At 41.2% G+C, this 20,234-nt stretch overlaps 2 protein-coding genes across 2 annotated transcripts in view; one reads left to right on the top strand and one right to left on the bottom strand.

Annotated features, from left to right (window-relative positions):
• Window positions 1–3,969: 3,969 nt before the first annotated feature.
• The window catches only part of kcnj14 (potassium inwardly rectifying channel subfamily J member 14), a 35,805-nt gene continuing 19,540 nt past the window's right edge, over window positions 3,970–20,234 (top strand). The window contains exon 1 of the mRNA XM_061821081.1: window positions 3,970–3,996. The gene's annotated coding sequence lies outside the window, so the exon portion shown is untranslated. The remainder of the gene's footprint in view (window positions 3,997–20,234) is intronic.
• Window positions 8,881–12,152, bottom strand: uts2r3 (urotensin-2 receptor 3). The gene is made up of 2 exons (XM_061821084.1): window positions 11,957–12,152; window positions 8,881–10,750 (listed from the first exon to the last, which is right to left on the bottom strand). The coding sequence occupies exon 2, from the start codon at window positions 10,676–10,678 to the stop codon at window positions 9,542–9,544; it is 1,137 nt and encodes a 378-aa protein (XP_061677068.1). The 5' UTR covers window positions 10,679–10,750; window positions 11,957–12,152; the 3' UTR covers window positions 8,881–9,541.

Here is a 20,234-nt window from a genome sequence, read left to right on the forward strand (position 1 = left end):
ATTGGTATAGGGTGATGCATTGAATTAAAAGGTTAATTCATTCCTTAGCCACACGTGTATCTCAAATCTATTCTCACCATTGAAATGAAATGTCATTAATCCATTACAGTCCCACAAAAACACTCCCAACAATTTTTTTGTCTAATAACAAATACCATAGAATGTAAGTAATCACCAATACGAAGAATAACAGCCGTACATAGCACGCAAAGAAGAGTTTAACAACCAAGTGACTCATTGTGTGTCTATATGGTGGTGCTCCATTGGTGTTCAAATAGAGCTAAGAACATTGCAACATAGGTGCTGACTTTGTTCACCTGTTCATGGAATTTTGCATTGATATTCGTGTCATAAATAATGTGGTGAGTTAAGTGTCATATCTCAATGAAACCCTGTACTGTATATCAAGTCTTCTTTTTGTGCAATCTTGTAACATCTTAAAGCCAAATAACATTGAAGTGGGTTGTGTCATGAGCAAGGCTTGGGGGCAACTCGTCGGGGCGTGGCCGGGCCGCTGCTCTGGGCAGTGTCATCTCTGACACCTGTCACCGGTCACAGCTGTTTCGCAAGAGGCACTGTGATTAGATAAGGTATTTAACTTGACGTTTTGTCACTAACATTTGCCAGTTCGTTGCTTTGTGTTAGTGGTATGCTTCACCGCATCTCGGGTCACTCCGATACGTAGCTTCATAGTCATTGAACCCTGTTTCTCGTTTTTTGGATCCTGCTTCCTTGGACTGTGTAAATGTGCATCTCTTTCGTTAAGAATAAAATCCACTGAACATTATGCCTTTGCCTGGGAGTCCTGCATTTGGGTCCGCCTCCGGACTGCTGGGATGTTACAGATTGAGGCATTTCATTGTGTGGCAGATGGGAAATTATACACACTTTAGGAGGGTATCAATGGCAGATTTTGCTGGTTTTGCCTTTACACTGTATTTTTCTTCTCTTTTCATTGTCCTCTGTTAACATGCCACAAAATGCCGCAAAAAGCCAAAGAAATATCATTTAGTGTTCACTGAACAGAGCTCTTGTGAGGCACGCTGCTTGTCGACTTGCCAGACACAGGAATATTTTTCCAAAATATTTTGTTAAAATTCCCAATTTTCAGGGGCTTTCAAATCTAGAGGTTTCACGGTAGCCAGTGTGTTTCATATTTAGGATTTGTTCGAACATAAATCGAACCTTTTTTTTATGTGATGTTATGCATAAAGCCATAATAATGTGGAAGCGTATATGCAGGAAACGTGGAAGGCGAAAGAGGGAAAACATATGGAGGGATTGAATGTTTGCAAGCAGAGGAGTGAGTGCTGCGGGAATTTTTTCGTTATATGTCTGCAGAGAATGGGAGCCTCTTACACACCTCACAGCGGGATCTTGGCCGTGGCCGAGTCCTCGTCTCGTCTGCCCAGCGGGGTGCTTTCCTGAGCGGGCTGCCCAGGGGAGGGGCACCTGCGAGCAGGCACGATCACTGGTCAAGAGGAGGGCCCGGCAGGCGGGGTGAAAGGGGCGCTGGGATGGAAAAGATACTTGGTGGTTCCAGGAAACGGACATCTGTTGCATGTATGAAATCCTCAGGTAGACCGGAGCGACGTTCCCACTCGCAGCATTTTGTCCTCACATCTTCCTGGCGAGGAGGTAATGACGCCAGCTTCTATCTCGTGATGAAATCAGAGGCTTCTGTTGTCCTGCAGAACAAGAGTTATGATTGGAGCGGACCGGCTGGTGCTGGCCACTACCAACACACGCAAAGTTTATAGATAGGCCGGCCTGCCAACTGACACAATATTTTCCATCCATTTGGTTGGGTTGGGCAAACAGTGCGTGGTTGAAGTTTATCAAACACTCAGTCATCCCAGCAGTCTCAAGGGAGGATTTTATAATTTGATATGTTGAGTTTTTATAACACGCACATACGTGTTGACAACAACGACATGCCGCCGATTGTCATGGAGGCACATCCTCCATCTTCGCACAAGCAGCATCCTGATACGTATGTTAAAAAAGACTAACAAGTAGAAGCATTCAAAAAAGTACAAAAGTTAAAAAAAAAAATTCTGTCAATTATATTACAACACCCATTTTGATAACTTGGGATGACAGCCAAAAAAAATACTTTCCCTCTTTTATCAACTAACATGTATCGTGATTGCACAGAGAAGAAGAATAAAATATCACGATGCAGTACAAGTCATATGTTTAAGAGCGAGCTAGCACTGGCTTGACTATTATGCTACCTAAACGTGTTCCCATAGCCTCGTAATTAGTGAACTAAGTTAACTTCTTCTTCTTGTCTTTCGGCTTGTCCTATTATGGGTTGCCACAGCGTCTCATCTTTTCCCATCTAAGCCTATCTGTGCATCCTCCTCTCTAACACCCACTGTCCTCACGTCCTCCCTCACAACATCCATCAACCTTCTCTTTGGTCTTCCTCTCGTTCTTTTGCCTGGCAGCTCCATCCTCAGCACCCTTCTACCAATATACTCACTCTCTCGCCTCTGAACATGTCCAAACCTTATGCTCTCTCTAACCTTGTCTCCAAAACATCCAACCTTGGCTTGTCCCTCTCATGAGCTCATTTCTAATCCTATCCCACATGTTCAGTCCAAGCGAGAACCACAGCATCTTCATCTACTTCAAGTTCTGCTTCCTGTTATTTCTTCAGTGCCACCATCTCTAATCCGTACATCATGGCCGGCCTCACCATTGTTTTATAAACTTTGCCCTTCATCCTAGCGGATACTCTTCTGTCACATAGAACAACAGACACTTTCCGCCAACTGTTCCACCCCGCTTGCACCCGTTTCTTCACTTCCTTACCAATGAGCGTTCATCAAAGTGAGCTAAGTTAACCCTAACCCTAAATTAGCTCATAATAACAAATGAAACATTTTACCTTGATGTGTACAGAGAGTGTATGCATGTTCCCATAGCTTAACTAACATAGTGAGCTAAGTAACAAATTTGATAGAATTTGATAATCAGTACGGAGTGCTGGTGCCTGTCTCATCAGGCAGGAGGCAGGGTACCCCCTGAACTGTGTACCAGCCAATCGGAGGACACATAGAGACGGAGGAAACCGGAGTGCCCGGAGAAAACCTACGCGGGCATGGGGAGAACATGCAAACTCCACACAGGCGGGGCCGGGATTTGAACCTCATTCCTCAGAACTGTGAGGCCAACACTCCACAGCTGTTCCACCGTGCCACCATGGTTGAATGTGTTTAAACAAATTACGTTTGGTAACTCACAGCAATAGTGGGAATTTTTTTTCTCCACATATCCTGTTCTGTGTTACAGTATTTGTTATTGAACCACAAACAACATGGCGCAATTGTCGGGGGGGGGGGGGGTCATTACCCTGGCAACTGGAGCTAAATTATAATAACGCAAAGAGCGGAAGCAGGCGAGAAATAAAGGAGGGGCTCTTAACTCTGATCACACCATTCATTGACTGCACTTGTTCATTTTGGCAAGAGAGACTTTCCACACTTTGCTTTTTAGTCACAGGAACATATGAAATTATAAGTGGAGCTATTTTTGAAAAATATATACAGTACCGTATTGGTACAGATTGGCGCCAGCAGGCTGGATCTCACTTCATGCCTTATAATGGGATTTTTCTTGTGAAAAATCATGAGCTACAACATGGCATTTTAGATATGGTGTTACGTCCGCAACGTTATGATGCAAGTTTGCATTGGATTCCAAATTCTAATTACAGCAGAAGTAGTTACCGACTGATACCGATTTTAGGATAGTTCGGTGGTGCAAATTCACTTCCCTGACTCTCATATGAGGGCTTTCACAAAAAGCTGGCGCTTTGTCGACAATACATTCCTTTTCAATGGACAAATGTGCTGAGATAGCCGCAGTTTTGTGCAAAAGCCGCATGGATATTCCATTAAGTCCCCAACAGGAGCACCCCCTGTGGTTGGAGCGTACACAGCTGCGGATAATAAGTGCAGTGGGAGCGTCGCGCGGCAAGATAGCCAGGTAAATGAAAACACATGCACAAAAAGATCTTAGCACTGTAGACGTATCAAGAAATACTCCCGTTCCTACGCTTTTCGAGTGCCTCTCTCCAGGCTTTTCTGTGGGTTTCCTGACTTTCCGATTTCCACCGCGAATGTGCTTACAAGCGCAGCGGCCCAAGCGGCAAGTCTGCCCCCTCCCCTCGTCCCAGTAGCCCCATTCTGTAACGTTCAATTTAATCAAATCACCAAAAAGAAAGTAGGGTAAAAGTGGATATTATGTTGTTGAATGTCATATTATAGTCAATAGAGCTTAATGGTTTTATTGTCTGGTGTGTGTGAGGAAAGGAAAAACACAATGACCCAGATACAGTATGTCACAAGAGAATGAATTGTGACATTGAAATGCTGATGAAATCCAAACGGCAAATAAATCACCAGCCTTGCTTCTGTTTAGTTGCAAACCGAGATATAATATCCAATTTAACTTTGTCTCATATTAGCTATGCACAAAACGGATGACCATCTGCGGACCCATATATTAGACAATGTCATTAAAATCAATTAGTTGATTAATTGTGGGCGGCACGGTGGATTAGCTGGTAAAGCATTGACCTCACAGATCTGAGGACCCGGGATCGATCCCGGCCCCGTCTCTGTGGAGTTTGCATGTTCTCCCCGTGCCTGCGTGGGTTTTCTCGAGGCACTCCGGTTTCCTCCCACATCCCAAAAACATGCTACATTAATTGGATACTCTAAATTGCCCCTAGGTGTGATTGTGAGTGCGGCTGTTTGTCTCGATATGCCCTGCGATTGGCTGGCAACCAGTTTAGGGTGTACACCGCCTCCTGCCCGTTGACAGCTGGGATAGGCTTCTGCACTCTTTGTGACCCTTGTGAGGATAGGTGGCAAAGAAAATGAATGGATGGATGATTAACTGTGAGGAATTGATTGTTGATCAATCATCATGACATGGGTTAGGTAAGCTGTTCTGGTCAGGACCACTTTTGTTTTTTAAATGAATCAGATCATTCTTAGATGAGTTTAAAAAAAAAAAAAAGATTAAACCGGACTGTAAAAATATCCCAAATATTTTATTTTAATTGAAAAATAAGAATGTAAAAATATGTGCAGTTGAAATTAAAATGTAAAGGTTCCAGAATATGAAGAATGTTGATTTTACTCATATTAATGAGTCAATGACCTAATTACAGTATTTAATTAGATAAATAAATAAAAATAATGAAATCATTTAAATTAACCAATTTACTGTAAAAAAATAAATCATTGCAACAAATATTACAGGGATTTGATCATGTGTTGTAAATGCTTGGTGGACTGGCATGAGCGACACTATCTGTTAGATAGATTTATTTTGTGTGGATAAATACGCATTCATTGATAGAATTCACATGTGCTTAATGAGGAAATTTGACCTTTTAATAACTTGTATACAAACCGCTTGGTCTCTGCGCTGTGGAGTCTGCAGCTCGACATGAGGCCTTTTGCGAACCCGCCAAGGAACTGTTTCAAATTGTGAAAAAATGCATTATGTCTGCTTTATATTGCCCAAATTTCCCTTTATGTGGGTAGATTATCAATCAATTTAAGTGCGCATTTTAATATTTTGATTTATTTAGTGGGGATCGCACATTACATGCTTCTCGGAAATATTTTAGACGATCTTCAAAGTAATCACAGCTGATCTGAACGTGACTTGAGTTTGAAAAAAAAAAAAAAGAAACTTTATGGTTTAAGGTTACTTAATATTAGCTTTTGGCTACCACACTATTAAATGTAGACATTTATGGCTTTCATTAGGAATTATGAAGTCTAGAGAAGAAAATAACTGGTCTTGCACTAAATGTCTCTACCAGACTTTAAAGCACTGTCCAACTGTCAGTCATAAAATTGGGCCATGCGGGCACTTTTCAAACACCCACCATGCCTCTGACCAAAGCACCATCCTCCTCTTAGGTTTTTTTTTTTTTGTCCCTTCATCCCATCCTTACTGCGCTCTCTCATAGAACAATATTTGCCCGTGTGCGTCAATGAGCAGCGGGGTTTGCGCCACACTACAGTGCACTCTTTGAGGTAGGCATACATAGAGCTGGTTGCTACAGGGAGATACAGAAACACCAGCCAGCGAATATACACAAGAACAGGGAAGAGCTGACGAACTCGCTGACATGCTGACACATAAACACAAACATCACTCAGATTTTTTTTACAAAATATAGCCAGGTGGCACCGTTTTAAGTATCACTGCCTTCCAAATTCTTTCCCTGCAGAATCCATCCAGCTCCCATCCGTTTGGCATCCATCCATCCATTCATCCATTCCTTTTCTACTGCTTATCCCCCTGGAAAATTATTTCAAAAGTACATCTTGTTCTCAGTTTCACAATAATTTTGTGATCATGTTCATTAAAAAAGCTCTCAACACCTCATGCAGAAAAAATTGGAAACGTGGTTGGATCTAGACAATTGTGGCATTTACGGTCATTGTCCTTTTAGCAATTCTTCCTAGAGGGGGGACACATGTCATACTCGAGGCCCACAACTCAGATTTCACCCTCCACATTTTTGTAGCCTGTGAAAGCTTCCCTCAAATTTCGCTTCCAAACTGTTCAAAAATAACCATAACAAATGATAACCAAATTCACAGATAATTACCGTAGTTTCCGGCCTATAAGCCACGACTTTTATCATACGCTTTCAACCCTGAGGCTTATGTGGTGATGCGGCTAATTTGTGCATTTTTTTTCTAACGGTCGCAAGGGGGCACTTCAGCGGAAAAGGTAAGCGTGAGACCTGGTGGAATATATGTGCCGAGGAAGTAACTTTTACCAGTCCGGCACTGTTAGCGCTGCGCTAGCGTGTTACTACCGTGTCTCAGGGAGTTTTAGCAGTATGTTTTTTTTTTTAAAACCGGCCCTGTTAGCATGGCGGCGCTAGCGCGGCGGTGTTAGTGTTATACTCTCCATGTACCGTCTTTCTTTGTACATATCTCGTGTTTCAATGTTGGTTTCATTGTGGGCACTTACACGGCCGCGGCCTATGTATGTACCAAACGATCTTTCCTTTACAAATGTACTGGGTGAGGCTTATAACCAGGTGCGCTCTGTAGGCCGGGAATTACGGGAGGTCATATTATCACTGGCGGGTGGAATCCTCGTATCTCCCACAACACTACTTTTGAGGGTGGAAAACAGCTCCATTTTGCTTGAATTTCTGAACAGTGCATGATTTAAGATGCTATTACGTTTTACATTGCTATCATTCACCAGAATAAATACAAGGCCTCACCATTGTAATGTTCAAACACTTATTTAATTCATTAAAAGCCGTGCTTTTCTTTTTCCTTTCTGTCATTCCTCTTTAAAACCTTGCTCTGTCCGTCTGAAATTATCAATAAATATGCATTCATAATATAACGAACCACAGTGACAGTAAAAAAAACAAATGAAAAAATTCCGCTGTACAGTAAAACTCTACCTGCATAAAAGGAATAAAGATTCTCCATTCTACTTGAACTAACTGCTGACAGAAAAACGGGGGAAACGGTTAAAAATGGCCAATTTATTATGAATGACATCTGTTACATAATCTTCATACTCTATTTCAAACGTCTAAGGGCCATTAGTGATGTAATAAAAAGAAAAAAAGATGAGCTGACCAGACCATTCACCAACTGTGTAATAAGTGGAAATTCATCTGAACACAAACTTACCTAACACAATGAACCATCACAGTTATACATATATTTTTTAGCAAAACAGACATACTCAAATCTATTTTCTTTTCTTATTCTTTTTTTTGTTTGTTGAAAAAAGCAAACAGACTCCATTATTTAAGCCACATAATGCCTGCCACATTGCTCCCGTGTCATTAATATGAAGTGGAGCGGTATCACACTTCTCAGACAGTTGAAGTATCCAAGAAAGTTCCTAGATTTAATAGCCTTTATATTAATAATCTGTTAGTTTAATAATTTGTACAAGTTGCATACCTTGTGGGAATTCAGAATTGATGATTAACATTGAGTTGGGTAAAAATATGAAGTTGACTATATTTGCATATGTGGGGTATCTGCCCGACAGCAAAGATACGAATCCAGAACATACTTGAAACCAAGATACTTTTAATAAATTATCCTAGATTACATTTTAACTAGGCAAAAAGATGCTGAAAATATCTTTTACAGAAATTTTGTAGATATTCAACTGCAGTTTCAGATATCCAAAATTCACAAGCAGATGTCAGCAACTGAATTTTAGACATCTATCATGAGAAACCCATGGATGGCAAGAGACGTAATTTGTCCAAGGCAAAAAGATGTCGCACATATTCACACAATTCAGTTTTCGTGAGTAAAAACAGACAACCGATATCTTTATTTGTCATTCCAATTAGACAACTATGTTCCTGATATCTGGTGTGAAAAAATACAACTATTTAAAATTGAACAAAGACAATTCAGAGAGACTTTATTCATTTCTATGGTAATGGTAACTCCGCTTGCCAGACATTTATCTTTACATTAGAGGCTGAGGCAATCATAGTCAATATGTCACACATAATGAATATTGGTTCAGTATTGGCTTCTAAACTACTAGAATGCTTTTTGGATAAACCACTTGTATTTAAAGTCGGTGCATGTAATGTCGTGTCCAGTGGTGTTTGTTTTACTACAATAACAGATCAAATTCATTCATTCATCGTCCACTGAAGATGCTGAGGCCTATCCGAACTATCTTCGCACCAAAGATGGGGTACACCCTGAACTGATCGTAACGGATCAAATGACTCGGTGAACTGCAGAAAGCATAGTCTTTATTTGAAACTCTATATTGAGCATTAATATAAACATCAGTCAGTGACAGAATCGAAGCCATGCAGCAGCATTTGCATGTTCAAATCTAGCAATATAAAGTATATTTTAAGTTTAAGAAAAGCAAACAAAAGACTCACTAAAACTGAATTCACAATTCCTCCAAAAAATCCCAGAGATAGAGACCAGTCAACAACTGAAAATTTCTTCCAAAGAAAAAAATACTGGCATTTTTTTTTTCTCAGAAAACGAGCAGAAGTGCATTAATATTTTACTGGAAATGTTTGTGCATGCAAAGTCTTCCTTCTGTAAAGGAACAATCAGAGAAAATGCCATTCTTACGGACATTATTTGGTTCATTTAACTACAATAATCTTAATAATAATAATCTTAACCACTTACCTACAGTGATGCATTTTTACAATATTTTTACCCAGCAGCAGACAAACCCACGAGTTATGCAATACATAGTCATTTGTCATGTCGTTGTTTTTGCACTACTTGAAAAAAAAATGAAAAAAAAATAATTATAGACTGATTAATTGTGAACCATATAGGAAAGTCTTTTACAAAGTGCTGTGATTTGTTTGGTGCAGTTAACAAGCTGAATCATTGGTCTTTGGTGTCTGTTGAAAATAATTAAATAATTTACAGTACCTTTTTTCGTAAGTGTCTATGTGAGAAAACCCATTTCGGAAGGGTCACGTTATTGTGTCAGGTGATACAACGAAAGGTTACTGCAGCGGACTGCTCTTGCGGCAGAGTTGATTCGCTGATGTCAGCGTCTGGCGGTTGGGTCTTCGCTTCCCAGTCAGCAGCGTGTAGAAGAAGGGATTCACACAAGAGTTTCCGTAGGTCAGCCCTGTAAGGATCCGGTTCACCGTCACTTGGGTGCCCACCGGTACAGTCCTCAGCATGTCGGGCTTGTATAAAGGCAAGAGCTGCCAGATCCAGAAAGGGAGGAAGCAAGCCCAAAAGGCCAGGACGATGCCCAAGATGAGGAGTAGGACTTTGGGTTTGGGAGCACGGGCAGGGCAAGCAGTACTCGTGCCCGTACCCCACGGGGCCCGGGTCTGAGACACCCAGTAAAGTCGGCCAAGAGTAGCATAGAGCGCTCCGATAGCCAGGCCTGGACCGAGAATGCTTGTGCAGAAGAGCACGCTCAGATAAGCTTTGGAGCTCTGTTCGTCCCACGCGGGTACACACAGCTGACCCTCCTGGTTTTCCCCATCCTCCAGGTGCAGGGTGATCATCATGGGCAAGCTCAATGCCACCGCCAGCCCCCAAGCCAAGCTCACTCGCAGAAGGCCCGACGAGTTGGTGGAGGAGGTGTGCAGGGGGTGCGCCACGGCGCGGTAGCGGTCCAGACTCATAGCGGTGAGGGTGAAGATGGAGGCATGCATGGTGAGGAGGTCCAGGCTCAAGAGGAGGCGGCAGCCCAGCTCGCCAAAGGCCCAGTTGGAGGCCAGACTGTCGTAGACGATGAAGGGGGCGGTGAACAGGTAAAGCAGGTCGGCTAGAGCCAGGCTCAGGACCTGGAGGTGAAGAGAGGATGAGGAGGAAGAGGAGGAGAGCGGGGAGGAGGAGGGGGAGAGCGAGGAAGAATTGGAAAGGCAGGAGGGTGCAGGTACTCTCATTAAGCAGCATGTTAGTCCGACTCCGCTTCTCCTCCTGCTCCTCCTGCGCCTCAGAAGGAGCCCCAGAGTGTACAGGTTGCCGATGATGCCCAGGAGGGAAAGCAGGGAGAGGAAGGAGCAGAACACAGCAGTGGATGCAAGGCTGGGCGATGGCGATGTGGAGGGAGGTGTGGAAGGGAGAGAAAAGTTTGGAATGATGGGGGAAGGTGGAGGCAAGGAGCGCGACGGGTCCATTTATGAAATTGTTAACTTGTTAGAATCTCGGGAGGAATAGTGCAGGCGGGTGAATGTTATTGAAAGTTGAAGCTGTTTTTGGCAATAGATGCAAATCAGCAGAGACAGATTCAAGGTGATGAAGACACAAATGCATAGCTGTTATTTTCTCGACATTCTGGAGATTTTCATTTGTTTCACAAGAAAAAGAGCAAAAGCATCAGAACGCGTTCAGTGTGACGGAAGGTGATATATGCGTACTTCGTGTGTGAACCTGAAAATTGTCATGTAAACATGCACTAAAAATGAAAACGTCAGCGAAACGTAGATGGTTTATGCGGTATAGCGCAAACCATCCGCGGTTGGCACAGCCTTCCCAGTTTTATGGATTCCCTGGGAGTTAGGCGGAGCGGTCCTGATTTTCATAAATAATTGCATTTTCAGAGTAGGGGGTTCCAATTGAGGCTGTAAATCCAGACAGAAACATTTAAAATTCCTGCCCGTTCTTCAGGTTATCTGTTGGACACCAACAAGATGAAGTGGGACAATTTAGACACCTTAAGCCATCTCGTTCATTGTTCTTTTTCTTTGTGATGTTGTTTGATACTGTGTGCGGTGACATTTATCTCCCCTTGTGCAGTAAAATCAGATGAAATTGACACTTTGGAATTTTACATTTTTAAATCGCGATATGAATTTTGACTTGCTCTGACAGCCGGGCCGTTGAGTTAAAGATTCACGGGAGGCATTCGCGGCAACATCAAAGTATTCGTGGGGTGCCTGATCCCCCGTGCGACACATGGAGACCCGGGCAGCACCAGGGTTAAGAGCCGCTGTTGAACTGTAGAGGAGCAGCCGGTCCCCCCGCTGTGCCGCGTGCCGACACGTTTACCAGGTCGCTTTGAATAGCATCGCTGGCATTAATAATCAGGTTTTCCTGACACAATCCTCGTTGCGACAGATTTCCAAGACTGACGTCTGCTGCAATGTATTCACTTCGATTAGTTTGCTTTAAAGTAGAACTGCGTTTTTTTTTTAATCTGAAGATTGAGATAGAAAACCAAACCGTCACTGAAATGGGACTAGCTTTAGTTGCTAACTAACTCTAGACAAAAATTCGATTTATGGCTTGCAAAAACAAAATAATAGCTTAAACGAGATAGAACCTAATAAATATGTATACGTCGGAAGCTCTCGTCATATATACAGTAGAACAATGTGGTTTGTGTGAACCTAAAGTCTGAATAAAGACCTATTCATACACATCATTTTTATGAAATTTATTTTCCTTAATCTCACCTCAAAGAAGGTGCCGTAGAAACGATATTCCACCAATTCGTCTTGTCAGAAAGTTGACTTTCCATTTTTGAATCCTTCCTGTGTATTGATAAGAGGTCTTAAAATGTCCAGAATTTGTATTTGAGTAGAAAAATAAAAGCTTCAGCCAGATGACGAGATCTAGGGACATTCGACTTCCAAACTTTGCGACGCAAACTCTTCTGTCTTGTCCTGTTTTGCCTGGTGCAGCTCCCTCTCCTCAGCACAGGCTTTGATGTCTCCAACCCCCCGTGCGTGTGTGTACACGCGCATGTGCGAGTGTTGGAGGGAAAAGGGGGTGGGATGCTGAGTTGACAGGCTTATCCTACACAATGATGAATATTCATATAAAGTTATGTGGTCCTAAACTGGATCCAGGTGGTCCTAGCTGTGTGAATTTGAATTCAGAGACAGTTGTATATCCATGGTAATTCAAAATTTCTCACTTCAACGATTAACGTTGTGTTTTGGTATTACCAATCCCTTGAAAAAGACAAAATGTCTTAGATTGCAAACCCCTTTTCATCTAAAAGTAATATTTGAGCTGCTTCAATTCAAGCTGGTTTGAGTCATGACAGGCTTATGACAGTTTTATATTACGCTCACACATTAGTCGCTGTTTTGAAAACGTGCACGTTCTGCGGGAACGTCAGCGAGTTTGGTCATGTTTTGATGGTTTTCTAATGGTTTTGAAACCTTTGAGCTGGGTGTAAATCACACTTCGGACCCCTTGCAAAGAGCTGAAAAAAGATGACTATAAATGGTATCATAATATTGTGTTTTGGCAAATCATCAGTTGAAGTCTTTGACGGCTATATTAGGTCTTTAAAAGTTCCCAATGTGTATGATACTTCAAATAAAAAGGTTTCTAATACATTTTGATGCATTGTCTATAGATAAATATACTAGTTAAATATTTGTACAGGAACTTGAACTTGTTCCATGATGAAGCTTGTAATTCAATTTAACTTTATGTCAAATCAGTTTCCCCCATTGAAATGAATTAAAATGCCATTAATCCATTCCAGACTTTAAAAAAACAGTATGGGGTTTGGTGTTTTTATTAAATAATATATTGTTACTGGTCGGCACGGTGCCTCAGCTGGAAAGGGTTGGCCTCACACTTTTGAGGTACAGGGTATGATCACATATTCGCTTGTGTGGAGTTTACATGTTCTCCCTGTGTCTGCGTGCGTTTTCCCTGGGCACTCTGGTTTCCTCCCACATCCCAAAAATATGCAACGTTAATTGGACACTCTAAATTGCCTCGAGGTGTGATTGTGAGTGCGGCTGTTTCTCTCTATGTGCTCTACGATTGGCCTGCAACCAGTTCAGGGTGCAGCCCGCCTCCTGCCTCTTGACAGCTGGGATCGGCTCCAACACTCCCGCGACCCTCGTGAGGATAAGCGGCTAAGAAAATAGCTGGATAGATGGATATTATTGCTGCATAAATACATCAAGGGTTTCAACACTTGTGTTGGATGTGTGCTTAAGGTCTCCGTGTCAGCTTCTGGATGTAAGTTGTGACCTGCAGCAGTTCCTCGTGAGAGTCCTCATGTTGTATTTGTGTGTCTGACTGTTTATCTCACCCACAAAACGGCATCGGCAACTGTGGTTTACCTTTCCCAAATGTGATGACATTATCCTAGTTTGATTGTTTTTTTTTTCTCAGTTTATTATAGTGGCGATGGATCGGAAGGTTGCTCATAACTCAAATGTTGGCCTGCAACACAAATAAAAAAAAAACAGCTTGTAACTAAAAAAAACTTGTAAGGAGGGACACACTTGCATGCCTATAGAGCTCATACACGTGACATCACCATTTTCACGGCACCATATTGCCGGTTATAAAGAGCTACTCGACATTTTGGGAGACATTGAACCGGAGGAGAATATTTACAATACACAAGACCTGTTGCGCTGTTGGTTGTCACAACAGATGAGACAGATATTCAAACAGATCATTCTACAGAATACCAGCTGAAAAGACCAGAAAATACGATGGATGGTGCGCAACCAAAATACACACACGTCTGTGTAGCGATCGCTTTATTTCAGGTAGGAATTATTCTTCTCCATTTCAAATTATCAAGAAATATTTATCATACCAGGTTGGCTCATTTGTGTATTAAAAAAACAGTCTGTCGAAGAGGGTAACGGAGGTTAAGTGTGGCCGCAATCGCTTCCGTGTACGTTCCGTGGAGATGACTCCGTCCTCTTTTTTTCTTTCAATCATAGTTAATGAATGCCTGTTTGTGTAAAACCATGGGTCATTTATTTAAATCTTGGTATTTGTATTGAATACTAGCTGAAAAGATCGATGGATTCCGGCAAAGGTCAATGTGTGGTCGAACACGCTTCCGCGTTCACGAGCCGTCAACCCGTCACTATGTAGGATTTATTCTTGATTGAGAACAGATCCAGCAACTAAGTATTTGTATGCGTCCAGACTTTTATACGCTTTCAAACCTTTCTGTGTAAATCTCGACGACTTACTCACCAGATACATGTGTATTTCTAGTTTTCCAAGACAAGCGGAAGCCTCCAATTTCTTAGCGAAAACATTGACTTCGGCATTAAATATGGGTCCACTATGCAGAGTTTATTTAATTTTTCCACGTACCTTTGTTTATTTTCACCTTCTAAATGTCTAACGGTATCGGACAAGCTTCTGGGCGTCGTGCTATAAGACGTATTTTTGTGTCGTCTCCAACCGACTTAGCATGGAACAATGCTTTGCTAGACCAGCAATATGGCAAGGTAAACAAAAGTCACGTGATTTTATGACGTAGGTGCACGAGCTCTATGTATAAGTAGAGTTTAAAAATGTTTTTGGATCATCCATTGCATTATTTTCTTTCCCAATCTGTCCCAGAACAGATTGTGTTGGACCTCAGTGGTTCGACTATAATATTTTGCAAATAACTCCCCAATTCCTGATGACATTGAATTTTTTAAGGGTAACCAGAAGTAACTTCACTGTAACTACGTCCTACAAGGTTGAACTTGATTAGCACCAAAGCCACTCCATCACTTTTCCTCCATCCCTTTGTTTGTTAAGATGCAGTCTCATATTAAAGCTGCCCATCTTAATCATTTCAATTTATTGAAGATGTGGCTTTTTCTTGGCTGTTCTGCCTGATGTCTCTTCATCGCCCCACAGATGTTGAGACTCCACTGGTGTGTTGTGTCTACCATTTCGTGATTATTGGATAGTCTGAGAGACATCTGCTTCTGAACTAAACTACGCATCTACCCGTTGGCGATTACCCCGTACTGCTGTAGTGTGGATTTAGACTGACAGTTCTCAGGAGAAAAGATCAGCAGAGATGAGATATTTTCTCGCAATTTGGGAACCGTTATCACATCGAGAAATGCTGACACTCCAGTTACACCAGCAGTTTAAGTTTTGTTTTTTTTAATTGCCTCTGCAATAAATTAACTTATTTGTAATCTCTTTTATTTGGGTTAGGGTTAGGTCGGGTTACATATCTACGCCAATTCCTTTTGGCATCTCTGTTGTCAATTGTCCAGTGGTTATTTTGTAGAGGTTTGTGGTTTGTAAAAATTCAAGATCATCACTAGAGATTCAGCAATTAATGGACAAGTAATTGATGATCAAATTAATCAATAGTTATTACTAAAAATCTAGCCATTATTTAGAGATCTTGTTTAACTTAAAGTTGTCAAAACCCTTGGAATTTCAGCCTCTTAACACGAAATATTAATTATTATATATATATATATATATATATATATAGGGGGGGTTAGAAAATATATATATACTGTATATATATATATTTTTTTTTTCAAATATATTTTTTACTCTGGAAAAGAGTTTATAAAGCTTTGCCTGTTTTTTGACATTATTGACCAAACTAGTAACTGAATCATATTTTTGTTTGGGCATTTTCTGGACTGTCAGTTTTAAATAATGTCCCATTTTTTTTGTTATAGGGGGACAGTATTAAAAAAAAGAAATTTTATACAGTAATTAATCTCTCCAAAAATATTCATCAGATATATCATTTGTCAAATAATTGGTAGTTACAGCCCGAATAATACTTATGTTGTGAGGGCTACAACTTCGTGTTAGCGCTACACTGGAAAGGTGGGGGGGAGAAAATTAAGAGAAAGTACATAGTTGGTATAAAATTATGTAATATTAGTGAAAAAAAGTTAGTTTTTTTAACTTTAGTTACAGGACTATGCTAGCTAATGACAGGAAGTGGCCACTATAGCCTGATCATCTTAGCTGCCTGGGCCTACAAAATTAGCATTGTTCATTGACCAAACGCTTCCTGTATTTGTCAACCTGCTTACTGATCCTTTTATTTTCTCGTCGAAATCAACCATTTCATCTCTTTGAGCTGACTCTGCTACTAAATGAATATGAATGAGTAAATAGCTTATAAATTTATTTGTACATACATACAAATCATCATCATCATCACATTTTGCTTGCACAGAATGAGTGAAAAAAATGAAATATTGAAATATGACATGATGAATAAATGAGAATCTCTACAAGATATAATTTGTTACCGCGTCTTAATTAACTTTGTCATTCATCTTACTCCGGGTTGTCTTGGTGATAGGTTTAGTGTGCATGATGTTAACATCTCTTGATGATGAGCGTTTGATAAATTGTGCTACCTTATTGTGTACGTGTCTGTCCTTCTTTACACGATGTCATGTCAGTAGAACTTCAATGTGTTTTTCCGTTGTTTGCGCTCTCAATTGTTATATATACACTCTGTGTGGAGTTAGCATGTTCTCCCCATGTCTGGGTGGGTTTTTTCCGGGTACTCTGGTTTCCTCCCACATCCCAAAAACACACATTCATTGGAGACTCTACATTGCTGCAAGGTATGATATTGAGTGCGACTGTTGTCTGTCTCCATGTGCCCTGCGATTGGAACTGGCAACCACTTCAGGGTGTACCCCGCCTCCTGCCCGATGGTAGATGGGATAGGCTCCAGCACTCCTGTGACGCTCGTGAGGATAAGATGCTTAGAAAATAGATTGATGGATTACATGAAGTTTGTGTTGCCGGATGGCTGGCTCCCCACGGCACGCATGAACTGGACAGGATCTGTCCATGAGTTCTGGGCCACCCCCAATCCGTCCCTGGCATTCATCGGTGAATAAAATCCACTCTCTGCAGAGCATCAATCTGACCAAACCTGGAAAACAGGTTAGCGAACTTTCTGTGTACGCTGCACTGACAAGCATAACTACGGGATGATCACATAATGGTTTGATGTCAAACTTGCCAAAATTCTATTTTCTCTATATGTCTTCGAACAAGAGTAGACACGGTGGAAGAGGGGAGCCGGCATCAAATTCAACTCAAGGCTCTAGATACACCAGCAGCTTCAAATACCACCTTGCCATTCATCAGTGGTTTTTTAACAGCTGCTTTCTTAATACGATGGATTTGCCTGACAGGAACTTTCCTTAATGTGCCTTTATTGGAACGAACCCATTGCTCTCTGAGTCACAGGCAAGGCATTAACTATTTCTTGTTTTTCATCACGACAAAAATTACTCTTTTCCCCCTTTTTGCAGAGAAACAATGGGTAATGTCATCCTAAATCATTGTCCTTCAATTCAACTGACCCAGGGTACTAATTACCAAACGTGTTTCAAATTTATATCCATAGACAATCCATCCATCCATTATCTTAGCCGCTTATCCTCACAAGGGTCGCAAAGCCTATCCCAGCTGTCAACAGGCAGGAAGCGGGGTACACCCTGAACTGGTCAAGCATAATTTCAAGTACAGAAGACATGATTTTTGTGTGTCTCCTGAAGATTATATTGAGAAATTATCCTGTGGTGTGGTGTGTGATGAGTAATATTTTCCCTCCCCAATCATGACTGAATCATGAAAAAAAAATACAGTCGGTGATTCACATCCACACAGCAGGTGATTGACCCTCTTGCACATAACCAATTTGCGACAACGGAAAAACTGCGACTCCTGGTGTTGTTTTCGGGGAAAAAAAATGTTTTGAGGGACCACATATATTGCATTGGATTTATTTATTTATTTCTCTAATTTAACCACAAGCAACAAGGGAGAAGTGAATTGCTTGGGGCACTGTCACTGTATTTCTTTTAATACGAAAAAGGATTGCTTTGCTTTTTAGTCACAGATACAAATGAAACTATAAATACAGTTTAAGTAAACCACAATATAACCGTAATATCGCTGCAAAATCTGGCTATGACACATCTGGTTTTGGGGAGGAGACTCGGGATTGTCGCAGACAATGTTACGTGTGCGGTGTGATGCGTCATCTTGAGTGCAGCACTTGCGTATAAGAAGCGAGAAGTAATCACATGCTGATTTTATACTTGTCGTAATCGCTAAGTTGGTATGTGTGTACGTTCATTGACGAGAGACAGTATATCATATAAAGTAGGGGTGGCCCGACATTTTTACCCCAAGATCTACTTTTCAAGCAGCCAGTCTCTCGAGAGCTACCGACAGGGTGTGGGGGAAGATGATGATGATGCTCCCAAACTGTTTTAAGGTTAATGTTATGTTGCCTCCTGTATTTAAAATACAGAATTATTATTTTTTTTGTGTGTGCACTGTATCGTCTGTGCTTTCATCCTGGATCAGGCTGTGTAAGGTGGAATTTTAAAATTACACACCATCTCATCCTGCACTTTCTACTTTGGCTTGAGACCACACCTTTCCCACTGGGAAAAGAGAAAATCTCGTCCAGTTTAACCACTTTTGCTTCAATTATTCACACATTCCGACAGTCATAGCATGTTAAAACAAAAGCATTTCTTTTTTAACTTTCTCCATTAATATAAAAAATAAACATAAGCAGCATGTCTAGCTCGTCTTTGCTCTATATTGCCCAGACTGTGTTGCTAACTAAAGCAGCGGTGGTGGACGCCCTCATTATAAAACACATTGATGGGCTATATAAGTACTGTAACATTTGTAATTATGAGTGTAGGTCTTTAAGTGTGTGTGTGTGTGTGTGTGTGTGTGTGTGTGGTGTGTGTGTGTGTGTGTGTGTGTGTAGGGGGTGGTGGTAAGGTAAACTAGGAAAAAGAGAGTGTGACGGAGCAGCAGTCGTTGTTAGAGAAAGTTCCGTGTGCTCCCTAAAAGTAACCAGTGGCTTCTTCTTTTCATTTTTTACAGTACGTATGTGAATTGTGCCATTGGATGTAACAACCAGTCATCCCACACTCATTGAATCACATTGCAAAATCCCACAAACTGAATAGCTGTATGTTATACTTTCAATTTGCATTGGATTTTTTTTTTTTTTGCGCGCAACGCAGAATATATGCGGAGAGACTCCATCACTGGTGGACAATTGCGCACGCGCAATTTAGAGGGAACATTGGCTCATGTCTTTTTTTTTTTTTTTTTTTAGGACGCTGTCCCGGGATCGATGCATTGAGCACCTCTGATCCAAAGAAACATTTTTTTTGTAAAAGGTGATGTTAAATAAGAGTAACTGATGATGTAGTGGTACACACACCTGCCTTTGTTGTGGGCAGCGTGGCATTGATTCCTGCTCAGTGATGGTATCAATATCTGCCCTGCGACTGACTGGTGACCTGTCCAGGGTGCAGTCCATCTTTCACCTAAAGCTAGCTTGGATAAGCCCCAGCTTTCCCGTGACCCTTGTGAGGATAAGCGACTTGCATAATGGATGGATGGATGATGTTAAATAGTGATATGGCCATTTGTATAGTAAAAAAATTACAAATTTTATGACAAAATTAAATCAATATCATTAAAGTGTACAGAAATTGGGATCTAGCTCCCAAAAAGTCGAGAGCAATGGACGCCTAAAAATGCCGAAAAATGCCACCTTGGAAAGCGGCACATGAAGGTCCTTGTCTTCAACATGATTCCTTGGCACCGTGATGCCACAAGATGGGACCAAAGCATTACTTTTAATGTTTTCCAGCGAAGCTTTCCCCAAAATTATGCAAATTTGTGAATCTGTGAGAATCATATGGCAAATATGTGGGGGCAATTCAAAACGTTCTCAGAATAACAAAAATTTCAAGGTTTATATAACATGAATCCTGTGTTATAGTCTTCTAGGAATTTTTGTAAATTTGGGATTGTGGTTTGAGAGACGAGGCATCACAATCCTGACACCTTCAACAGAAAAAGGTCCATGAGCTGTTATGGCAAATTGGTTCAGACAAGCCACTCTTCGTGGGTAGTTCTGTGTGTTTTCTTTTCATGTATTTGGCACACAAGTGAAAT

Source organism: Syngnathoides biaculeatus, chromosome 5 (genome assembly GCF_019802595.1).
Source record: "Syngnathoides biaculeatus isolate LvHL_M chromosome 5, ASM1980259v1, whole genome shotgun sequence".
In the NCBI taxonomy this organism is placed as follows: domain Eukaryota; kingdom Metazoa; phylum Chordata; class Actinopteri; order Syngnathiformes; family Syngnathidae; genus Syngnathoides; species Syngnathoides biaculeatus.